Source organism: Phaseolus vulgaris, chromosome 9, assembly GCF_051622355.1.
Source record: "Phaseolus vulgaris cultivar YP4 chromosome 9, ASM5162235v1, whole genome shotgun sequence".
In the NCBI taxonomy this organism is placed as follows: Eukaryota; Viridiplantae; Streptophyta; class Magnoliopsida; order Fabales; family Fabaceae; genus Phaseolus; species Phaseolus vulgaris.
This window is the reverse complement of record NC_143506.1, coordinates 33,544,634-33,564,521: the sequence shown is the minus strand read 5'-3', so window position 1 is coordinate 33,564,521 and position 19,888 is coordinate 33,544,634. Positions and strand designations below refer to the sequence as shown.

Genomic DNA, 19,888 nt, shown 5'->3' with positions numbered 1-19,888 from the left:
AGATCCTGGTTGAATTATCGAAAAGCTCTGATGCCAATTTGTAGTGATATCGTGTGCGGAAACGTGATAATTTCAACCAAAGATTATGAGAAATTAAAGTAACAAGTAAAGTGAGAATGATACCAGAATTTTTAGGTGGAAAACCCCTTTAAATAGAGGTAAAAAAAACCACCGGCGAGAGAGCCAAAACTTTCACTATAATGATACTGGGAGTACAATGAATTCCTCTCAGACTAATAGATAAATAGCCCTAAAACAAATCCTCTCTATATGGGTTAAACACTTACACCCAAGAACAGAAATAGAGAGTATATGAAAAGAGAGAGGAAGCAAGTGTGTGTTGCTTGTTTGTAGTGTGTTACATTGCTTGAAGGAAACCACTATATATAGTGGTTCTAGGAGACAACAATAATAAATACAATTAATGGTAATTAACCTCCCATTGATTACAATTGATTGCAACAATTAATCTCCCATTGATTGCAATTGATTGTGGCAATTAACCTCCCAATTATAACAAGAAAACGGAAAGGTGAGTCATAAACCCACATATACTAAATTAAAGGAAGGCTTAAACATATTAGACTTCAAACGCAACTTGGACGTAAGATGTGGAATACTAAACTAAAGGAAGGCTTAAACATATTAGACTTCAAACGCAACTTGGACGTAAGATGTGGAACAGGTAGAACAACAACATAAAAGAAAATCTAAGAGTTGGAAAGATTAAATACATCCTCTTAAATTTACCATCTCAAAAGGAAAGTCAACAACGTGAAATAGGTTGGTGGAACGTTAAGAGGCATATTACAATCCTCTTAAAGGATATTGGAGAGAAATAGATTTTTGAAGGGCAAATCCAATGGTATGTTCTTATGATATGTTAAGAAATTTGGAGATAAGACCGTGTTTATATATTTAAAGTATTTAAATTTAGGGAAAAACATATGGACTTAGTGACAAGAATACTAGGGTATTTAAAGTATTTACCAGGAAGTGGGTTGTTATACTCGAAAAACAATCATTTAGAAGTAGGAGGCTACTCATAACCATAAGTCCACGACAGTTATCTCACTCTAGTGGGTGGAAACTTGGAGGAGAAAAAAGTAAAAGAAAGTCTCAAGATTGAGCACTGAAGCTGAATGGAGAGGCATGGCAAATGGGATTTGTGAATTACTATGGATTACAAGATTAATGACATAATTGGGATACAAACCAAGGCCAACCATGAAGCTACATTATGATAACCAATTAGCTATTGAAATATCTGAAAATCTCATACAACATGAGAAAACGAAGCATCTTGATGTGGATATAAATTTCATCAAGTAAAGCCTAGATCATAAGATTATTAGCATCCCATATATCAAATCTGAAAATCAATTGCTTGATATATTAAACAAGGCAGTATTCAGAAGGATGGACATGGGTTGTGCTACTTCATTTCTATATTTTGTTATGCGGATTAAAAGAATTATCTTTAATTTTTTTTTCAATTTTTGAGATTAAATATATTTTTTTCTTTAAATTATTAAATAAATATGTTTGAAAATTATTAAATAAAAAGAATACCGTGAATCAAATGCCCCAGCGCAGGTGACATCTGAATATGTATAGAGGCGTGATGAGCCTCCACAACCCGACCGTAGCATTCACAACGCCACCCAACTACGCGGCGAGACTCTCCAACCTACTCAGCCTCAGCGCCTACACTCCCCTCTGGTGCCCCACGCTCCTCATCCAACCCCTTCCCTCCACCCTCGCCCCCTTCCTCTCCCCTCACTCCCTCCACCGCTTCTCCGCCATCGCCTTCACTTCCCGAACCGCAATCCAAGCCTTCCTCCAAGCTGCCACCTCTCTCTCTCACCCTCCGCTCCCTCCCGAGGGCTCCACCTTCACCCTTGCTGCCCTCGGCAAAGACGCCGACCTCATCGACGCCCAATTCCTCTCCGCATTCTGCAGCAACTCCAACAGACTCTGCGTCCTTGTGCCGCCCACAGCCACGCCGAGTGCCCTGGCAGCTGCCCTCGGGGACGGCTGCGGCCGGGGGGTGTTGTGTCCGGTCCCACGGGTTATCGGCGTGAACGAGCCGCCGGTGGTGCCGGGTTTCCTCGAAGAGCTTCGGCGCGGCCGGTGGGTCCCTGTTCGAGTGGAGGCTTACGAGACGCGGTGGGCCGGGCCTGGGTGCGCGGAGGGCATTGTGAGGGCGAGCGAGGAGGGAGGATTGGATGCGGTGGTGTTCACCAGTACCGCTGAGGTGGAGGGCCTGCTCCAGAGCTTGAAAGACTTTGGACTGGGCTTTGCTGACTTGAGACGGAGGTGCCCAAGATTGGTTGTTGCAGCCCATGGGCCTGTTACTGCGGCTGGTGCCCAGAGACTTGGAGTGGAGGTTGATGTGGTGAGTTCGAGGTTTGGTAGCTTTGATGGAGTTATTGATGTTCTTAATGTTACATTCTCAAGATTTTAGAGTTTAGACTCCTAATTAAAGCTCTATTTCTTTTTGAAATGGATTGTGTATATGTGCTTAATATAGCTATAAATTCTACAAAACCTTCAATGCCTTTTGGAACTTGGAACTTGTATCAATGGCGTATGATGAGATTTTCATTATGTTTCACTACAAGTGGACAAGTTTGGCTCGATTCGATTAGTTGTTCAATGATGTGTTAGGGATTATATTTAACATATATAGAAATTTTCACCCCAAAGCCACACATGCCATTTTTGTGGATTTTGTCCCAAAATTATCTGGAATTCGGTATCCACAAATCGATTCTGAAGTAATTTTTTTTCTCATTTAAATTTAAAAATAAAGGAAGAAGTAAAATTAGAGAAAATAAATTAAGTATCAATGATTTAAAATATAAATAGTTGAGAAAAGTGTAGAAATATAAATATCTTTTCAAATTAAATTCAGAAAGGTATTATATTGAGTAATAATGTATAAATGTAATTTTAGTAAGATATAATAATTTACAAATAAAATTGGAGTGATACAGGACACGTGTAATCACGTTTTTGGAGTGATATATATGCATGCACAATATCACATTTTTGTTACTTGTCAGTGTTATATATTTAATTTATTTGTAAATTATTATTTCTTATTAAAATTATTTTTATACATGGAATAATCACTGACTTTTTATTTGTGTGAAGAATGAAAAAAAAAAATTCACCATCTCTTCTATCCATTCCCCCACTCTCAAAATTCGAAACAAACACAAGAATCATCGACTTCCTCATTGCACATATCCAGAAACAAAACATTAGGGAGGTGTTTGTAAGTGTGTTTGCTGCAACTATTTAGTCTGGTACCTCCGGTTATAATTCTGTGGCATTTGCGTTTAGGCAAAGTGAATGTACGAGATTTGGATATCTTATCCAAACAGGGGCTATTGGGTAACTATAAGGGGGAAGGTTTTCTGTTTTGTTAGCATTGCGTGTTTTGAAAGAATCATGCAGATTTTTTGGACAGGATTGCACAAAACCAAGGCCACTTTGGATTATGTTCCTGCTCATTATTGGGGTTGTTAAAAGTTTCACCGTTAGGACATGTCAAGTATTTTCTCTCAGTCATCAACGATTCTTCAAGGCTTACTTGGTGTTCATGATGAAACAAAAATCAGAAGCCTTTGAAAAGTTCAAGCACTGGACACTGAATTAAATTGAAGAAGGTCCAGCTTTCAAAAGATTGACAATGATTTGAAGTTTTGCTCTAGGAAGTTTAATAACTTCTGTGAAGACGAATGAATTGCAAGACCTTTGATTGTTCATTATACTCCACAATAAAATGAATCTACTGAAAGGATGAATAGAATCGTGTTGGAGAGAGTAAAGTGTATGTTATCATTTCTAGTTTGGTAGAGGATAATAGGCCGAAGCGATAAGTAGAACATGTTTCATAATGAATCAATCTCTGTCAACAACAATTGAATTCAAGGTTTGGAAAAACACCTGACTTCTCAATGTTAAAGGTGTTTTAGTGTCCTCTAATGAATGTAAGTTTGAATGAACCCACATAAAATAAGAAGTGTTTGAGGATTATGTGAATTGAGTGAAAGGTTTCATGGTATGATCACAAGTCTGAGTAACAGGTTATTCCTAGAAATTATAAAATTTCATATCCAAACACAGATAAACTAAACTCAAACTTTGTGATCAGTTAAGTTATTCGGCAAGTATTAGTCATTAACAAAGGCGCGTAGAAACTTTATTTAAACAATATAGTGACTATCAACAAAATAGCATGACAATTAAACTCAAATTTATCTGATCTATTGGTAAGAAGTAAAAGCTTCAGATTTAATAAAATAGCATGGCGATAGAAGATGACACTCAATATTAAGAATTCAAATGAATTCCTTTTCAAATAAAAAATGTTTTATGAAGTAGACTGAGAGAAAGTGGGACAGAAATGTGTAGCACACTGAAATAATGAACATATCAATTATACAAGCTGCAAACTCCTTTAATTACATACTTGCAAACTTGTTGTCTAAGCAATTACTATATGTTTCCAATGGTTTTGAATGCGGTGACTAATGAAATTTTATTGCTCTTCTTTCGAAGTTCTGCCATCATCTATATGCTTTAGCCCTGACAGATGCTTGAGAACATCTTCCATTGATGGCTGATCTGATGACCTGCTTCTGGTGCAAAACATAGCAACCTCAAGAACCAGTTTAATCTCATGCAATGAACTTGCGGAGCTTGCTTCGTTCTCATTATAAATTTCTCTCAAGAGATCCTCCCATGGTGTGCTGTGTATGCTGGCTCCTGCATTTGTCAACCTTCCGCCACTTAAAATTTCTAGAATCATCTCCCCAAAATTGTAGATATCCATGCGCAGTTCTTCTTTTGTGACCTCATCGTATTCTGTCACCAAAAAATAAACATGAACCAGTGCGGGATATAGTTCTCTGCTATGAACCTAAGGTATATGCTTCGACTGGATCAGTGGATCCAACTATAGATCACTTGAATATTCCAAAAGCATGAAGTATTAAATGGGAACATTTTATAGTACATGTGTGATACAGATTTGTTGTGTTTATATGACAAGGAAAGGACAATAATTTAGTTTTAATTTTCTTACAGTAAAATCTTTCGCAATGACAACCAATTATTCCAAGTTGTATAAAAAAACAAATTATTCCTAGTACTACTGTTGAAGTAAATGTTATATAGGACAGTCTTGCAATACATGTCTGTCTATAAAAGATTCTAATCAAATTCAATATTTGAATGATGTACCAAATTAATGCATATGCATATTGTACATACTTGTTCATCATACCTGCTTCCCACTTAGTTATGGTAGGTGATGAGTCTTTGCTCAACCTCAAAACCTGTTTGAACCCAAATTCTGCCAAATGGGGTTCCATATTTTCGTCAAATACAACATTGCTAGGCTTCAAGTCTCCGTGGGGTATTGCTGGGTAACATTCATGGTGAAGAAAGCATAGACCCCTTGCTATTCCAACCACTGTTCTGAATTTTGCTGACCAATCCCATTTCATTTTCATTTTCTCAGCCAAATTCCCATTGGGCAAGTAATCATACAAAAGATAGACTAAATGCTGGTTGTGGCAAAACCCCAGTAGTCTGATTAAATTCTTGTGCCTTGAATTTCCCAGTCTCATTATAAATTCTGACACAACCTTGATGCTCCTAGCTTCCCATTCTGTCTTCTTGACCAAAACTGTTATTCCTGTAGGCAGAACAGCCTTTGCAACTGCTGGTGATGGTGATGTAACTTCTGTTGGTTTTGTAGCAGTGAGGCTCGTCAAAACATCATTTGCTGTGAATTGAGGGAGACCAGCGTAGGAGATCATCTTCCATTGACTTTTTATCCCCCTTCTCAAATAAAATATTCCAAAAGTAAGTCCTAGAAGAACTATCAGCAACCCTACAGAGAGTAGCACAATATGTGTAATCTTCCACGTGCCTTTTCTGCCCAATATTCCAACTGAATTAGGACATGATCTCAGGGGTGCTCCACATAGCTCTGAATTTCCGATAAATGCACTTTTTCCCATCAATTTGAATGTCTTTCCTGTGGGTATTGAACCAGAGATATTGTTAAAAGACACATTCAGAAGTTGTAAACTTGAACAACTACCAAACTCAGCAGGTATGAGGCCATTGAACTTGTTGTTTGATAGGTCCACCACAACAAGAACCGGAATACTTGCAAGCTCATCAGGTATATGACCTGTTAAGTTATTGTTGGATAGGTTGATTCTCTCAAGAACTCGACATTTGGAAGCACTGTTTGGGATGATTCCAGATAAGTTATTGCTATCTAGATCAATAACTGAAATTGATTTGCAGGACTCAAATAGGGGAAGACCACCAGAAATAGCACAAGAAGATGCTGAAAAATTTTGAAGTTGGGGCAAAGACCACGTTTGTGCAGGGATGGTACCTCCTAATTGCGGATTATAAGAGACATTAAAATACTCTAGTTGAGTGGCTTGAGAAATATCTGAGGGAATGCCACCAACAAAGTTGTTCCGGGAGAGATCGAAGTATAAGATATGAGGAAGATGGATGAATTTCAAAGTGATTTCTCCTGAAAATGAATTATCTTCTAGGCGAAGGCGAACGAGTGAAGAACAATTGGAGATTGATGAGAGCTGACCAGTGAAGTTGTTTGAAAACAGTATTAGCTTAAATAGTACTCCATTCACACAGATGTCTGGTGGTATGCTGCCAACTAAGTTGTTTGTGGAAGCATCCACCCACTTGAGTTTGGAGTTCCTCCCTAAGCTCTGCGGAAGTGACCCAGAGAAGCGATTGTTCCAAATGAGAAGAGTTTCCAAGGATTTGAGTTGCGCAATTCCTTCAGGAACAGTGCCACTCATGTCATTGTACATGAGGCTGAGTAGTCTTAGGTTCTCCAGGGCTGAGAAGCTTTCGGGAATGGACCCTGAGAGGAAGTTATCAGAGAGATCTAAATCTGCCAGGGATTGAATGTTACTGAGCTCACTAGGCACTGTTCCTGTGAGCTGGTTCCTGAACAGGAAAAGTGATTGCAAACTGGTGAGGTTGGAGAGTTGGTTTGGTATATGACCTGATAGATTTGCTCCTGCTATGTCAAGATACTGAAGCTGACTCATGTTACCTAGTTCGGGTGGTATAAAACTCTGGTATAGGTTGTACCCAATCTCCATATGGGTCACTGTTTTGAGGTTACCCAGTTCTGGAGGTATACTTCCTGAAAGAGAATTTCCGGCAAGATGAAGAAACTGAAGGCTTTTAAAAGAACCATATTCAGATGGAATTGAATTTCTGAAGTAGCTCCCAGCTAGATTGAGAACTTTAAGGTTTGCTAGCTGTGAAAATTCAGCAGGCAACGACCCTGAAAAACTGTTGCTAAAGGCATCAAGTACAACCAAATTTTGGAGCCTAGTAATTCCACCAGGGAAGGAACCAGAAAAGTTGTTTCTGCTGATGTCCAAGCTTGTTAGGCTGGTGAGGTTGAAAATCTCTGCTGGAAGCTGTCCTGAGAAGAAATTGTAGCTGAGGTTGAGATTAGTGAGGTTTGTGAAGATGCTGAATTGCTTCCCAGACAATACACCTCCCAGTTTCTTCATGGAAAGATCTATAGAAGTCACAGTGGTTGAGTCATTGTTACACTTGACACCTGACCAAGAACACGCATAGTATTTCCCAGTTAATTTTTCTCCTGAGGAGGGTACCACCCAGTTGCGCAAGCTGTTATCATCATCTACAAGTTCATGTTTTAGGCTGAGGAGTGCTTCTGAGTAAGGGTCGATTGCTAGAACTGCTGATAACATGAAGGTAGCAAGAAGATTGATGTAGAAGCAGTTGAAAATCTCCATTGGAACTTGAATAGCACAAGGGAGAGGGACAACTGTATGTACCCTAAGCAAAAGGCAAAAGCAATGGTGTCAGAATAAAATAAGAGTGTGCATATTTTTTGTTTGTTGCATTAGGAATGCATGGGGAATAGAGAAAAGGAAAAGAGACTGTAGATATGGAAGAAGAGAATGAGTAGTGTGATTGATGAGTTGGTTTAAGAATAATATTATTGGGTTACTTTGGGGGAGCCAGTGGACCCTGCTGTGTTTATTTATTTGGATGGTGTTTGCCATTAGGGAATAAAGCCTTCAAATCTGAAATTATCTTTTTCTAACTTTTTCATTTCGAGGGAATCCCATAGGTAAGAGACGTCATGGCTAATTCAAATACTTTAATCGTTACTCTGTGCTCTGTGGGACATGGACATGGATAAACTTCGTCCATATCCCTCTCTTTGTATATATGGAGATCATAAAAGTCCGTTGCATGCTCTTTTTCGGCTCCACACACAAAGCCACATTTCTTAATTCAGTAACATGGCTATCTCTTGCATGACCAAGATGTGACAACAAAATTGTCATGTACTACAGTACTTGTTTAGAATTACCTCATCCTCCACTGCTAATCAATGCATCCATTTTTTGTAAAATTTTTAAATATATGACTATGGTTTTCCTTGTTAAGTGAGACCAGAGTGACATGTAAACTCATTTTTTTACAAACGCCCTTCTTACAGTCTACCACCTTCAATAAAATAAAGAATAAGATTAAATAGATTTTTAGTTTATGTGACATAACATTGATTTTCGTTTATGTGAAAATATTGATTTTCGTATATGTGACACAACATTGATTTTCATCTTCAAATTTTATACCAGATGTGAATTTTTGTAGTATGAAAATTATTGAAATAAATATTTTTATATGTAAAATTGATTCAATTTAAGGTTTTATTTCATCAACTTATTAAAAATAGTTATAATGGATATCAATCTCAATCAAAACAACAAATTTTTAAAAAATTATCAATTTTTAAAAAAAAACTAACCATATAAATACATTAACGGTAAGTTTAAACTAAAAACAAAAATCAATAGGAGGAAAAAAAATATTTAACTCTAAAAAATAATTTTTTTTGTATTTCAGGCAACTATAAGACATTCTTATTCTTATTACTACTGTTTTACTTGTTGGTTAGGTTTGGTTTATAAATAAAATAATTTTAGATATAGTATTAGTAATACACCTTTTAATACAATATTTATAGTATTTAAATTTAAGTAATAACAAACTTTACAGTTAATTATTTTTGTTAAAATAATTTTTTATCAAAATAATAAGTAACAAGTAATGAGTAATAACAAGTTTCAATATAAATCTATTAATCTTTGTTCTACCTGTGGTGTTTGTAGTTTACAGGCTGAAAGTCCTCAATATTTCTTGGCTGTCAAGTTTTGAACTTTGGTTGTACTAAACTTTTTAGTTCAACCTTTCTTAATAATTTGGATATTTTAAATTTTTTGGTTGGAGCTAAAGAATAATATATTCTAGTATTGAGATTTATAAGTCTATTTTTCATTTTCTCTGGACAAAAACCTTAACTTAAAATTATATTAACATGAACTTTTATTTATTTTTTGTCCAGGACAACAGCAAGAAGAGATTCACATTATTGTTTAGAAGTTAATGGGTAATACAATTACAGATTAAAATTTAAGAGAAAATTTTCAGACCAAAATCTAAAACAATATAATCTATTTTTTTTTAAGAATAACGGACATTAAAACCTAACATTCTCTTTCAATGGTTGTTGGAATATCTGTCTTTTACAACAAAAAAATCACTAAAGACAACCTAAAATTATTGAATTCTGCATGAAAATTTTCTGAAAAAAAGACAGTGAACCGATACAAAAACCTACTTAATTGGTGCCTTTTTCACGAGAGTCAGAACCCTGCAGCAGCTAATCTCACAGAGCTCTCGTGACTTTGGAGAAATATATAATGAATATTGCATTTGCATGCTATATTCTTGTGATAATTTTCTGAAATGAAATTTGCAGATATTTATCTGAGAAAAAAAAAGGAAATTTCAAAAAATAAGAAATGACTATTCTGCTTTTAATACTAGGTAAGGACATTTTTGCACCTCAATGCACTAAGTGGTCCATAGAAGGGGACATGAACCCTTTGAGTTTAAATTTTATTTTAAATTTTTTTAAACATTAAATTATGTTTTCAATTGACGAACCAGACTTCATTATGTTGATTGAAACTATAGATTTCATTAAATATAATAAACCATTTTTTTAATACAAATAAGTTATTATTATTACAAAACTGGTTAATACTACACATCTATAACAAGGTTATATATATATATATATATATATATATATATATATACTATCAGATAACTATTCTACACTAACTAACCATGTAAACAGAGAGATTCACTTACTAATACATTTATGTTAAAATTTTATTTGACAAGAGATGTGAATATTGTTTGTAGTAGGAATAGTTTCTCTAATGTAGTATTGCATATTATTTTTTTATTTTTAGACTTGTTTCAAATATTGTGAGTTGTATCTTTTTTCTTTTCCTATGATGCAATAAGGAAAGAAATTTTTTAAGCAAATTTGTGCCGAATAACAAGAGTTATGAATGAAAACTTTGATATATTATTTTTAAATATAAATTAGTAAATCAATATTTTCTTTGCATCAAGCATTGTCATATGCAAATTTTGGTTTGGTCACTTCGACATTCATCCTAAAAATCTTAATGTTATTATTGAGAGATTGGATGAATAGTATAATTTTGTTATCATTAAGATTAATAAAAGCAATTTGGATTTTTTTACACGAAAGAGTTGAAGTGCTTCTACATCCAACACATTTGTAAAATATTTTTCTAAAAAAAGTTATTAATGTTCTTTCTCTCTATTTGAGATAATATCAATAATTTAATCTTAATCTCAATTCTAATTCACTTTCAAATCATTAAAAATAATTATCCCAATTTTTAGAAAAACATTTTGGTTGAAGTAATTTAAATAATGGTGATTTTATGGTTATGGTTGTCATAATCATAACTGTAAAACCATCACTATTATCATTATGATTAACATTATCTTCCTCCTTCTCATTTGTTCTATCAAGATTTTACTTCTTAACATATCCATAATTCAACTCAGTCTCTACAACAATTCAATGAACAAACTGCTAACAATACCAATTGATATCTTCATTCTAAATTTCTTTACACGTAATAAGCAATCCTCAAAACATTCAATTGGTTGGTCCTTTTGAAGCTTCATACCAAATTTACATTGATAATGATTAAGATTTGCCTAAATTATTGTGGTTTCTCATTCTTTATATCTCCGCATGATCCTAATATTATTTTGTCTTTAAATCATTTTCTTCATATGTTTCTTTCACCACAATTTTTTTAATCAATATTAATAAATTTATTAAAAATAATAGTGTTCATTTAGGATTTCATGACACTTTCTGTATTGTCAAATCTCAAGTATGAAGTCTTAATGTAAGCATTATTGAGTCTAAATGGGATATATTGTTTTTGGAATCTCAAAATGTACTTTTCATCATTGAGTTTTGTTTCTTGTCTAATTTTCCATTCTATTCCTGATATTATTTCTGTAACTTCTTGTAAAATATAGATAGGTATTCAACAATTTCGCATAACAAACTTGGTTATGGTTATGTGAGATGTGCGCTTAAAAAAATATAAATATAAGAGAAAAAAAAAATCACAAGCAGAAAGCTTAGTCTGCTATTATAAGAGAAATTAGGAAACAAATCCAGTTTATAAAATCTTAGAAGACTTTAGAATATTTTAAAATGTTTTAGAAGTTTCTAGAAAAATAAACGAATGGACATCTAAATAGAATAAAGAAATAGAAAGGCAGAAGAAGTTGTTCTCGCCAAATTAGAAGTCGGGAGCTTAGAGATAATCTTCGAAATGATTCCCTTGTAATTGGAGTCTTTGAATGTCTGAAAATCACAATAAGATGAGAGGAACTCCAGTTGACAATATCCTGATGATCAAATCAACGAAAAACATAAAATATCGGTATAGTATGTATTGGATAAAATAATATTTCTTTTTATTTTTTGGGATCATCTTCTATTTACATAATTTTTCATCAGAATAATATCCCAACAAATTAAATAATGAAATGTACAAATTAATTTTTAAATTGGTCTAATTAGTTACTAAAATTTATAAATTAATTTCTAAATTATTATCTAATTAGTTATAAAAATATTATATAATAAATTTATGATAATAAACTACGCATATCTTGAAAAAATGAACTTTTATGATTAGAATCTTACAACAACACATATTGTAAAACAAACTATTGGGGGTGCTTGGCACATAGGGTTCTACTACTCTACTTTCTACCTAAATTTATAGTTTTACCTACTTTTCAACGAGGAAAATAGAAATAGTATTCCTGTTAAATTCCCCATTCATATTTTTGCCCTAATTGGATGAAAAGTGAATATGCCATGAGGTGATTTGAATAAAAGAAAAGAGAGGCACAGTGTTAATAATAGTAAGTGAGCGTGTGGCCTAGGGCTTCACAATTACTCTGCTTTTGAGAAAGAAGAAAAGTAGGATTGAGTTGGACTAGATTCCCACTTGGGTCAAAAGTGTTGCACCTCATTGCATCTGATTTGGTGCCACTTTTTTTTATCAATTCTCTTAAGTTTTAAGAAAAGTTTAGACAGCTGAATTATTAACAACAAAATTGCCAGATATAGAACCCTTTTCCTTTTGTTCATAAAATGATGATGGGTGCAAAGCATCTACTCTAAAAACATTAACTACAATTAGGTGATGACTTTAGGATCATCAATTATTGGTAATCTTAACCCAATTAGGTCTCTTTTAGGATCTTCAATTTCTCATCAACTCCAGATAATGGGACTTTCTGTAGAAAGAACAACAGTGACCTAATAACAAAATTGAAGCATAGGTGTTTTTAGTAGGAGATTTCAAAGCAATGTCTTCACAAGTTTTTCAATTTCTACATATTAATTATTGTAGAATAGCCATTTTTACATTCATTATTGCTGTAACGAATATATAAAAAGTAGATTTTATTTTAATATGTAATTTATTTTAGGAGAATTCTTAATTTGTAAAATGCAAAAACGAATTAACATCTTCAATTGTCTAAGTAAGCAATGATTTAGTTTCTCTAAATAATTGCAACACGAATTAAATTGTGAATGAAGGTACTTAATTATATTATATTCACTCCAAACAAGTTGTACAAAGAGAATGAAGGTTTCAGTGCATATAGCTTACATGATCTCTTTCGTCAATAAATTTATATGTATATTTGGCTTTTGTTTTTTTTATGTTACATTAAATATGTTATTCATCTTGGTACGACTTCTGCCCTGTCATACTGAAGTCGTGTCAACTTGACACGACTTCTGCTCCGTCATACTGAAGTCGTGCCAACTTTGCACGACTTCTGCCACGTCATAATTGTCCGCACAGACAAGCTTAATAATAAAATTCAATTCAAGTTTGATTATTAATTTCCTCATTTTTTTATCTATGTATTTATTACTTCATAACACTCATAGAACATTCATTTTCTTTATCTATGTATTTATTCATTCAATTCAAACATGATCCATACACAATTATCCAATTTTTTGTTCCTTAAAACTAACACTCTTAGAAAATTATGTATCAAATTAATTTTTAACATTACATAACTTACTACCCAATATATAATAAACAATAAAATTAAAAAAATAATGACGTGGCAGAAGTCGTGTCAAGTTGGCACGACTTCAGTATGATAGGGCAGAAGTCGTGTCAAGTAGGCACGACTTCAATAAGACAGGGCAGAAATCGTGCCAAGTTGGCACGACTTCATTATGACAGGGCAGAAGTCGTGCCAAGTTGGCACGACTTTAGTATGACAAGGCAGAAGTCGTGCCTAATTGGGACAACTTCTGCATATGAAGTTGTGTCGAATTGCAACGACTTGCCTAAATTTGTAATTTTTTTAAACGAACCCATTTTGGTAAAAACCAAAAAAAATAACCCCATCATGGTCAAAAAACCATTTTTAGCCTTGTTCAATAATTGGTTATGCTTGATTTTTTTGGATAATCGATTATCCTTTGTTTGTAACATATGGGATAATCGATTATGTTATAATTTTTTGTGAGCTTTATGAAATTTTCTGGGTTGCTTAATTTGCTTAATTTCCTTAATTTCCAGGCATTCTTCTGGTGTGTTCTTCATCTCTATTGTGCTTCCTATTGTGTTGTTCTTTAGTGTTGTTCTTCAGGTTTTTTAATTTTTTATGTTAACTTTTTGTTTTATATTTATGGTTTTGTAATATAATTTGTTTAGGGTTTAGTTTAGTTAATTATGTTAATGAGTTAGTAAATTAATGTTATTTCTAATTCCTTTATTTGATTTATTTTTTTAATTTTTGTAGATAGTTATTATTTTTTTAACATTTAAAAAAAATATTTATTTGTATAAAATGAATTATTTACAGAATGGAAATAGAAATTTGTAAATTTTAGTTTTTTTTTTATTTAACATAAATTATTAATGTTATAATTAAAACAATTAAAAAATGTTGTAGTAATTAAAGAAAACTGAAAAAAGTTTAGATAAATATTGTTTATATTTTTAATAATAAATGTAGATAGTTATTTTTTTTAACATAAGAGAATAGATTTATTTATTTAAAATGAATATTTGTATTCTGTAGAGTTATTTTTTATTTTACATAAATTATTCATGTTAAAATTAAATGTTATAAAAAATGTTATAGTAATTTAAAAAGGCAGAAAAAGTTTAGAGAAGAAATTTGAATTTGTAATAATAAATGTAGATAGTTATTAGTTTTTAAAAATTAAATTGTTTATAAGAAATAGTTTTTTATTTGTAAATAATATTTTTACTGGAAATAAAATTTATAATGTTTAGTTAATATTTTTTTAGATTTGACATAAATTATTAATGTTATCATTAAAAACATTAAAAAAAATGTTTTAGTAATTTTTTTATAAGATTTAATTGTTTATAAGAAAAAAATTTATTTATTTAAAATGAATATTTTTACAAGTGAAAATAGAAATTTGTAATTTGTATGGTTTTTTTTTTATCTAACATAAATTATAAATTGTTAATGTTATAATTAAAAACTTTATAAAAAATGTTGTATTAATTAAAAAAACCAGTAAAACTTTTGAGAAGAAATCTGATATTTTAATAATAAATGTAGAAATTAATTATTTATTTAAAATTGAATTGTTTATAAAATATATTTAAAAAAATTATTTTTGACAGAATGGAATTCAAAATTTATAACGTTTAGGGTTTTTATTTTTGTAGATTTAACATAATTCATTAAATGTTATAATTAAAAACATTATAAAAATGTTGTAGTAATTAAAAAAAGCAGTAAAAGTTTAGAGTAGAAATATGATTTTTACTTTTATTTATTTAAATTTGAATTCTTTTTTAAAAAAATGAATTTTTTATTTATAAATAAAATTTTGACAGAATGGAAATTTCTAATGTTTGAGGGTGAGGGTGTCATCCTTGTTTGCTTCTATGAGACTTGTACCGGTACGGGGGAGAGATCGGGACCCACCCGGCTGCCCGATGCCGTGTCAGCCTGACCGAGATCATGAGAACCTGGCCAAGACCTTTGAAGACTTGGCCGACCGGCCGGGGGCCGGAACCTTTGAAGACTTGGCCGACCGGCCTTGGGCCGAAACCTTTGAAAACTTGTGCCGAGAGGCCGAAGCCTTTGAAGACTTGTGCCGAGAGGCCGAAGCCTTTGAAGACTTGCGCCGAGAGGCCGAAGCCTTTGAAGACTTGCGCCGAGAGGCCGAAGCCTTTGAAGACTTATGCCGAGAGGCCGAAGCCTTTGAAGACTTATGCCGAGAGGCCGAGACCTTAGAAGGCTTGGCCGAAACCGCCAAAGACCACAGGGATTTGGCCGATGGCAGACTCGCACCGTGGGAATTTGGCCGATGGCCGAACCCCATTACAATTAACGCTCAGACCGAGATTAGTGAAGTTAATCCATCATCAAGAATTAGGTAATGCAACCCTAAGCGGTATCCACCTCGATAAACGGGCCCAACAATGTAGGCCCACTAGAATAATATAAATAGCACGCATTTCAAGGAGTAAGGTATGTCATTATTACTGTTCACCTACCTGAGAGCTGACCACCCGCTTTACTGACTTGAGCGTCGGAGTGCCTTCGCAGGTACCCCCACCATCCGGTGTTCACCCGACGACCGAGTCCCGAGTGCCGAAAGATAAGCAGAAGGAAGAGAAGGATCCCAGTTCATCACTCAGCCACCTGCCCGACCGAAGGAAGGAGAAGAAGACTTCAACAGTTCCCTAGGTCCCATCTCCCTAGCAGGAACAAGACTGAATGGAAAGTTGAGGGTATTTAGGATCCTCTCATAATTGAAGAGAGATGAGGGTGAAATGAGATGAAAAGACCATGATGCCCTTATTTTTTCTTACAATAATATTAATAATGGAAATTATTATTAATAATAATTTTATGTGTATATATATAACATAATTAAAATAATCATAAATAGTATTAAAATTATCTAAATAAATTCACATAAGCAACAAAATTAATTTAAATTAATAAAATGAAAAATAATAAAATTATACTTACATTTAAAATTATATTTAATTATTTTAATTACATTTTTTTACATTTTCTTTGAATTTTACATTTTTTTTCTTTTATTTATAAATGAAACTTTAAATTATTTTAATTAACTAAAATATGCACAAAATTAATAATTATTTATTCTTTTTTATATATAAGGATAAATTTGTAATCTTACAATTTATACTATTCAAAATAATTTAAAATATTCTTACAACCATCACATCACTCATGTATCTCAATAAACTTTCTTCACACATCCACTCTAACATACCATAATCCAAACACACTCACTTTTTTCACACTTTCTTCTCACACTCTCACTCTCCCACACCCTCAACTTTTCACTCCCCAATCCAAACAAAGCCTTTAAGTATATTAGAACTAACCAAACAAATATATGATTTGATAAACAGTAAAGGATACATAAATATGATATGAGATTATGTATATACAAATAGTGAACTAGATTATATGTTTATTTAAGATGATAAAGTAATGTTAAATGGGACATTAACTATATTTGGTTGCTAGTGTAATTTAAATAATAAAGTTAAGATGTAATTACATGGTCCAAAATTGAAATAAATGACTTTTTAAGATGAAAAAACAATATTAAATGGGACATTAATGTTAGATTTAATGGTCTAAACAAGAGAGGATGAATTGTTTGTCAAGAGATTTTCGCAAAGATTGGATAAAAATGAAGTTTTAACAACAATCACAGAAAGAGTAATCAAGGAAACCAATCAAACAAAGTAATTGAAACTATTTGCAGAAAATCAATCGGTTGAAACTTCATTTTAACCAGTTATTTATGGCAGCATAAATAACAAAATCAAATCAAACAGTCCCCAGAACAACCACTGTTTTTTCCACTAGCAATTAATCACAGATTACACACACTCAAAGCCACAAAGAGGTGATCTTGATAACCCAAGAACACTCACCCTCTTTTCCTTTCACACAACCACAGTCAGAACATCCTCTTACCTTACAGGTTTACAAACTTTACAAGTATAGAAAAGTAACAATTACAAGAATAAAAAAGGAACAAATTACACGTGATATTTCAGGAATCACAGAGCTCCTAAGATAGAGTCCTTGAACCAATGCACAACCTTTAGGCAATCTTGCAAAACTTTGAATCAAACATCTTCTAAAAAACGTTCTCAATCTCACTTTCTGTGTGTTTTTTAATACAAAGAGAAACCATATTTATAGCTCTTAAATCTAGCCTTTTTTTTGCAGTTAATCATGAGTCAAATCAATTTTGATTCAACTGAAAACAGATTTAACAGGTTCTTGAAAAGTTGTTAAGAAATGTGACAATCAACCGGTTGAAATATCGTTTTAACCGGTTGAATTGGTTTTGACAGTTAGTCAACCAAGTCAAAAACAGTTTTGAAAACCTTCAAATAGGCTAAGTGTAAAACAACCAATTATATCGTGAATTCAACTGGTTGTTTTTCTCTTGCTTAGAAAAACATTTTTCTCTTTTAAAATAGATTGATTCAGCTTGTGCATAGGATTAAGAATGATCTTTACAAGAATTCTAAACACCCTAGAACTAAGCTTCAATCAAAGCAACAAAGCATCAACCCTTCATCACAGATTTGGTTCATCAAAGCTTCCATGTTCTACAATTAACTATAATAATGTTTAGTGATAAACATAAACGATCTAAATCAAAGTCTAATTATGAAAATTTGTAAGTGTTTAGATGTTAACAAACACATAAGTTTTGACATACTATTGTTCCAACAAGAATTTATCAAGAAGAATAATAAAGAGAAATACTCAGAAGAAACAAGTAGAACATCATCATTAGCCATACGACCTTATAATATTTACAACTTATTAGACTAGATGAATCTAGTTATAGCTTGAACCACCCTTTAACTACCAGTCTAGTCTTGTTTCTTACAATCGTACCTTTATCATTAAGCTAACTCTTGAAGACCGACTCACTTTGTTGTTATTATAGATTTATCTTTTTGTAGAATAACGAGTTTCTAAACATTATTCTTTATCTTTTTTGTAGAATAACAAGTTTCCAAACATTATTCTTTTGAAACTGATCAAGTTATATTTTTATAGCCTTGACATGACTTTCATTGTGTAATGCTTTATTGATTTTCTTTAACTTTATATCTGAGATAAATTTTGACTAATATTTGTCGAGTGATGATTTTACTTTTACTCCTTATTTTGCATCACCTAATATAACATTAGTCGGGTGATTCATCATCATGTGTGAATTTTGTCTTATAGGCTCAGGTTCTTGTGTTAGACCTTATTCCAACTTGTTAAATGCTTCCTATTGATCTTTTTTCTCATAGTTTGGTTTTGCAAATATATATCTACAAAAGCTTCATATAACTAATAAATCCTTTTTAGACTTATAGCCATTCAATCTTACATGAATGGTTTCCTCAATTGTAAACACTATAGTGTTATAGACTATATAAGTTATAGATGTTTCAAAATATCCAAGTAAAATTCCTTTATCATATCATATATGGAGTAAAAATTTCCAAGACTTTCTTTGGTGTTCAAAATAAAAACATCGACATCTAAAAGGATGGAAATAATATGTTGGACTTTCTACTTTTCACTATTCATTAGAAATCCATTCTACAATCTAATATATATTTACTCTGTAAATAGCAACTTGTATTCATTACTTCATCTTAGAAGTGTTTAGGAGATGTGTTAGCATTTAACATTGTTATAACCATTTATTGTAAAATTGATTTTTTCTGTTGAGGTGTTCTTAGAGTTGAAAGTTATGGTTAATAAGATAGTTTTTTGCAAAAGATTAGAAAAATTTCCTTTTGAAATTCATCTCCATGGTCAGTTTTGATTGAAACAATACATGGGTATTTTTTTGTTTTGTTTTGAACATCCTTACATAATTTACAAAAGACTTTTGAAAAACTAATCCTTGTACATTAAAAATTTCACCTATGTTCATCTAGTATAATAATCTACTATAACTAGACTCCTTACCATTTACAAGTTATAGATGCAATTCTAGTATGATCAAATTGTTAAATTGTTGAAGGAATAATAATATTTAATGAATCCAAAGACAAAATTTTTTTTTTGAAGACTTGAAGTTATTTTTAGTCTGTATTTTTATACAATAGTAACCATTATAACATAGATTTAAGCATCTTATACAAAATTTCTCTTGAATGCTGAGATCGCTAAACATGTTGTTAAACTAATTTTCTAAGTCTTACAACTAATTACACATTATTACTTAAGAAATTATATCCATTAATTTCACATATTCAAAGCATAATTTTTTTTCTTAAACATT

The 19,888-nt window shown here is 32.3% G+C and overlaps 2 protein-coding genes across 2 annotated transcripts; one reads left to right on the top strand and one right to left on the bottom strand.

Annotated features, from left to right (window-relative positions):
• Window positions 1-1,624: 1,624 nt before the first annotated feature.
• On the top strand, window positions 1,625-2,467 carry LOC150025272 (uncharacterized). The gene has a single exon (XM_090295699.1). The coding sequence runs from the start codon at window positions 1,625-1,627 to the stop codon at window positions 2,465-2,467; it is 843 nt and encodes a 280-aa protein (XP_090151825.1).
• Window positions 2,468-4,344: 1,877 nt separating this feature from the next.
• On the bottom strand, window positions 4,345-8,071 carry MOL1 (Leucine-rich repeat transmembrane protein kinase family protein). The gene is made up of 2 exons (XM_068624188.2): window positions 5,300-8,071; window positions 4,345-4,878 (listed from the first exon to the last, which is right to left on the bottom strand). Exons 1-2 carry the CDS (start codon window positions 7,848-7,850, stop codon window positions 4,553-4,555), a joined length of 2,877 nt encoding a protein of 958 aa, XP_068480289.2. The 5' UTR covers window positions 7,851-8,071; the 3' UTR covers window positions 4,345-4,552.
• Window positions 8,072-19,888: the final 11,817 nt, after the last annotated feature.

Bases quoted from the DNA above. Each gene is read 5' to 3' on its own strand.
- MOL1 (XM_068624188.2), bottom strand. From the start codon at position 7,850: ATGGAGATTTTCAACTGCTTCTACATCAATCTTCTTGCTACCTTCATG. The intron at 4,879-5,299 runs GTATGATGAACA...TTTTGGTGACAG, and splicing joins CATAACTAAGTGGGAAGCAG to AATACGATGAGGTCACAAAA.
- LOC150025272 (XM_090295699.1), top strand. From the start codon at position 1,625: ATGAGCCTCCACAACCCGACCGTAGCATTCACAACGCCACCCAACTAC.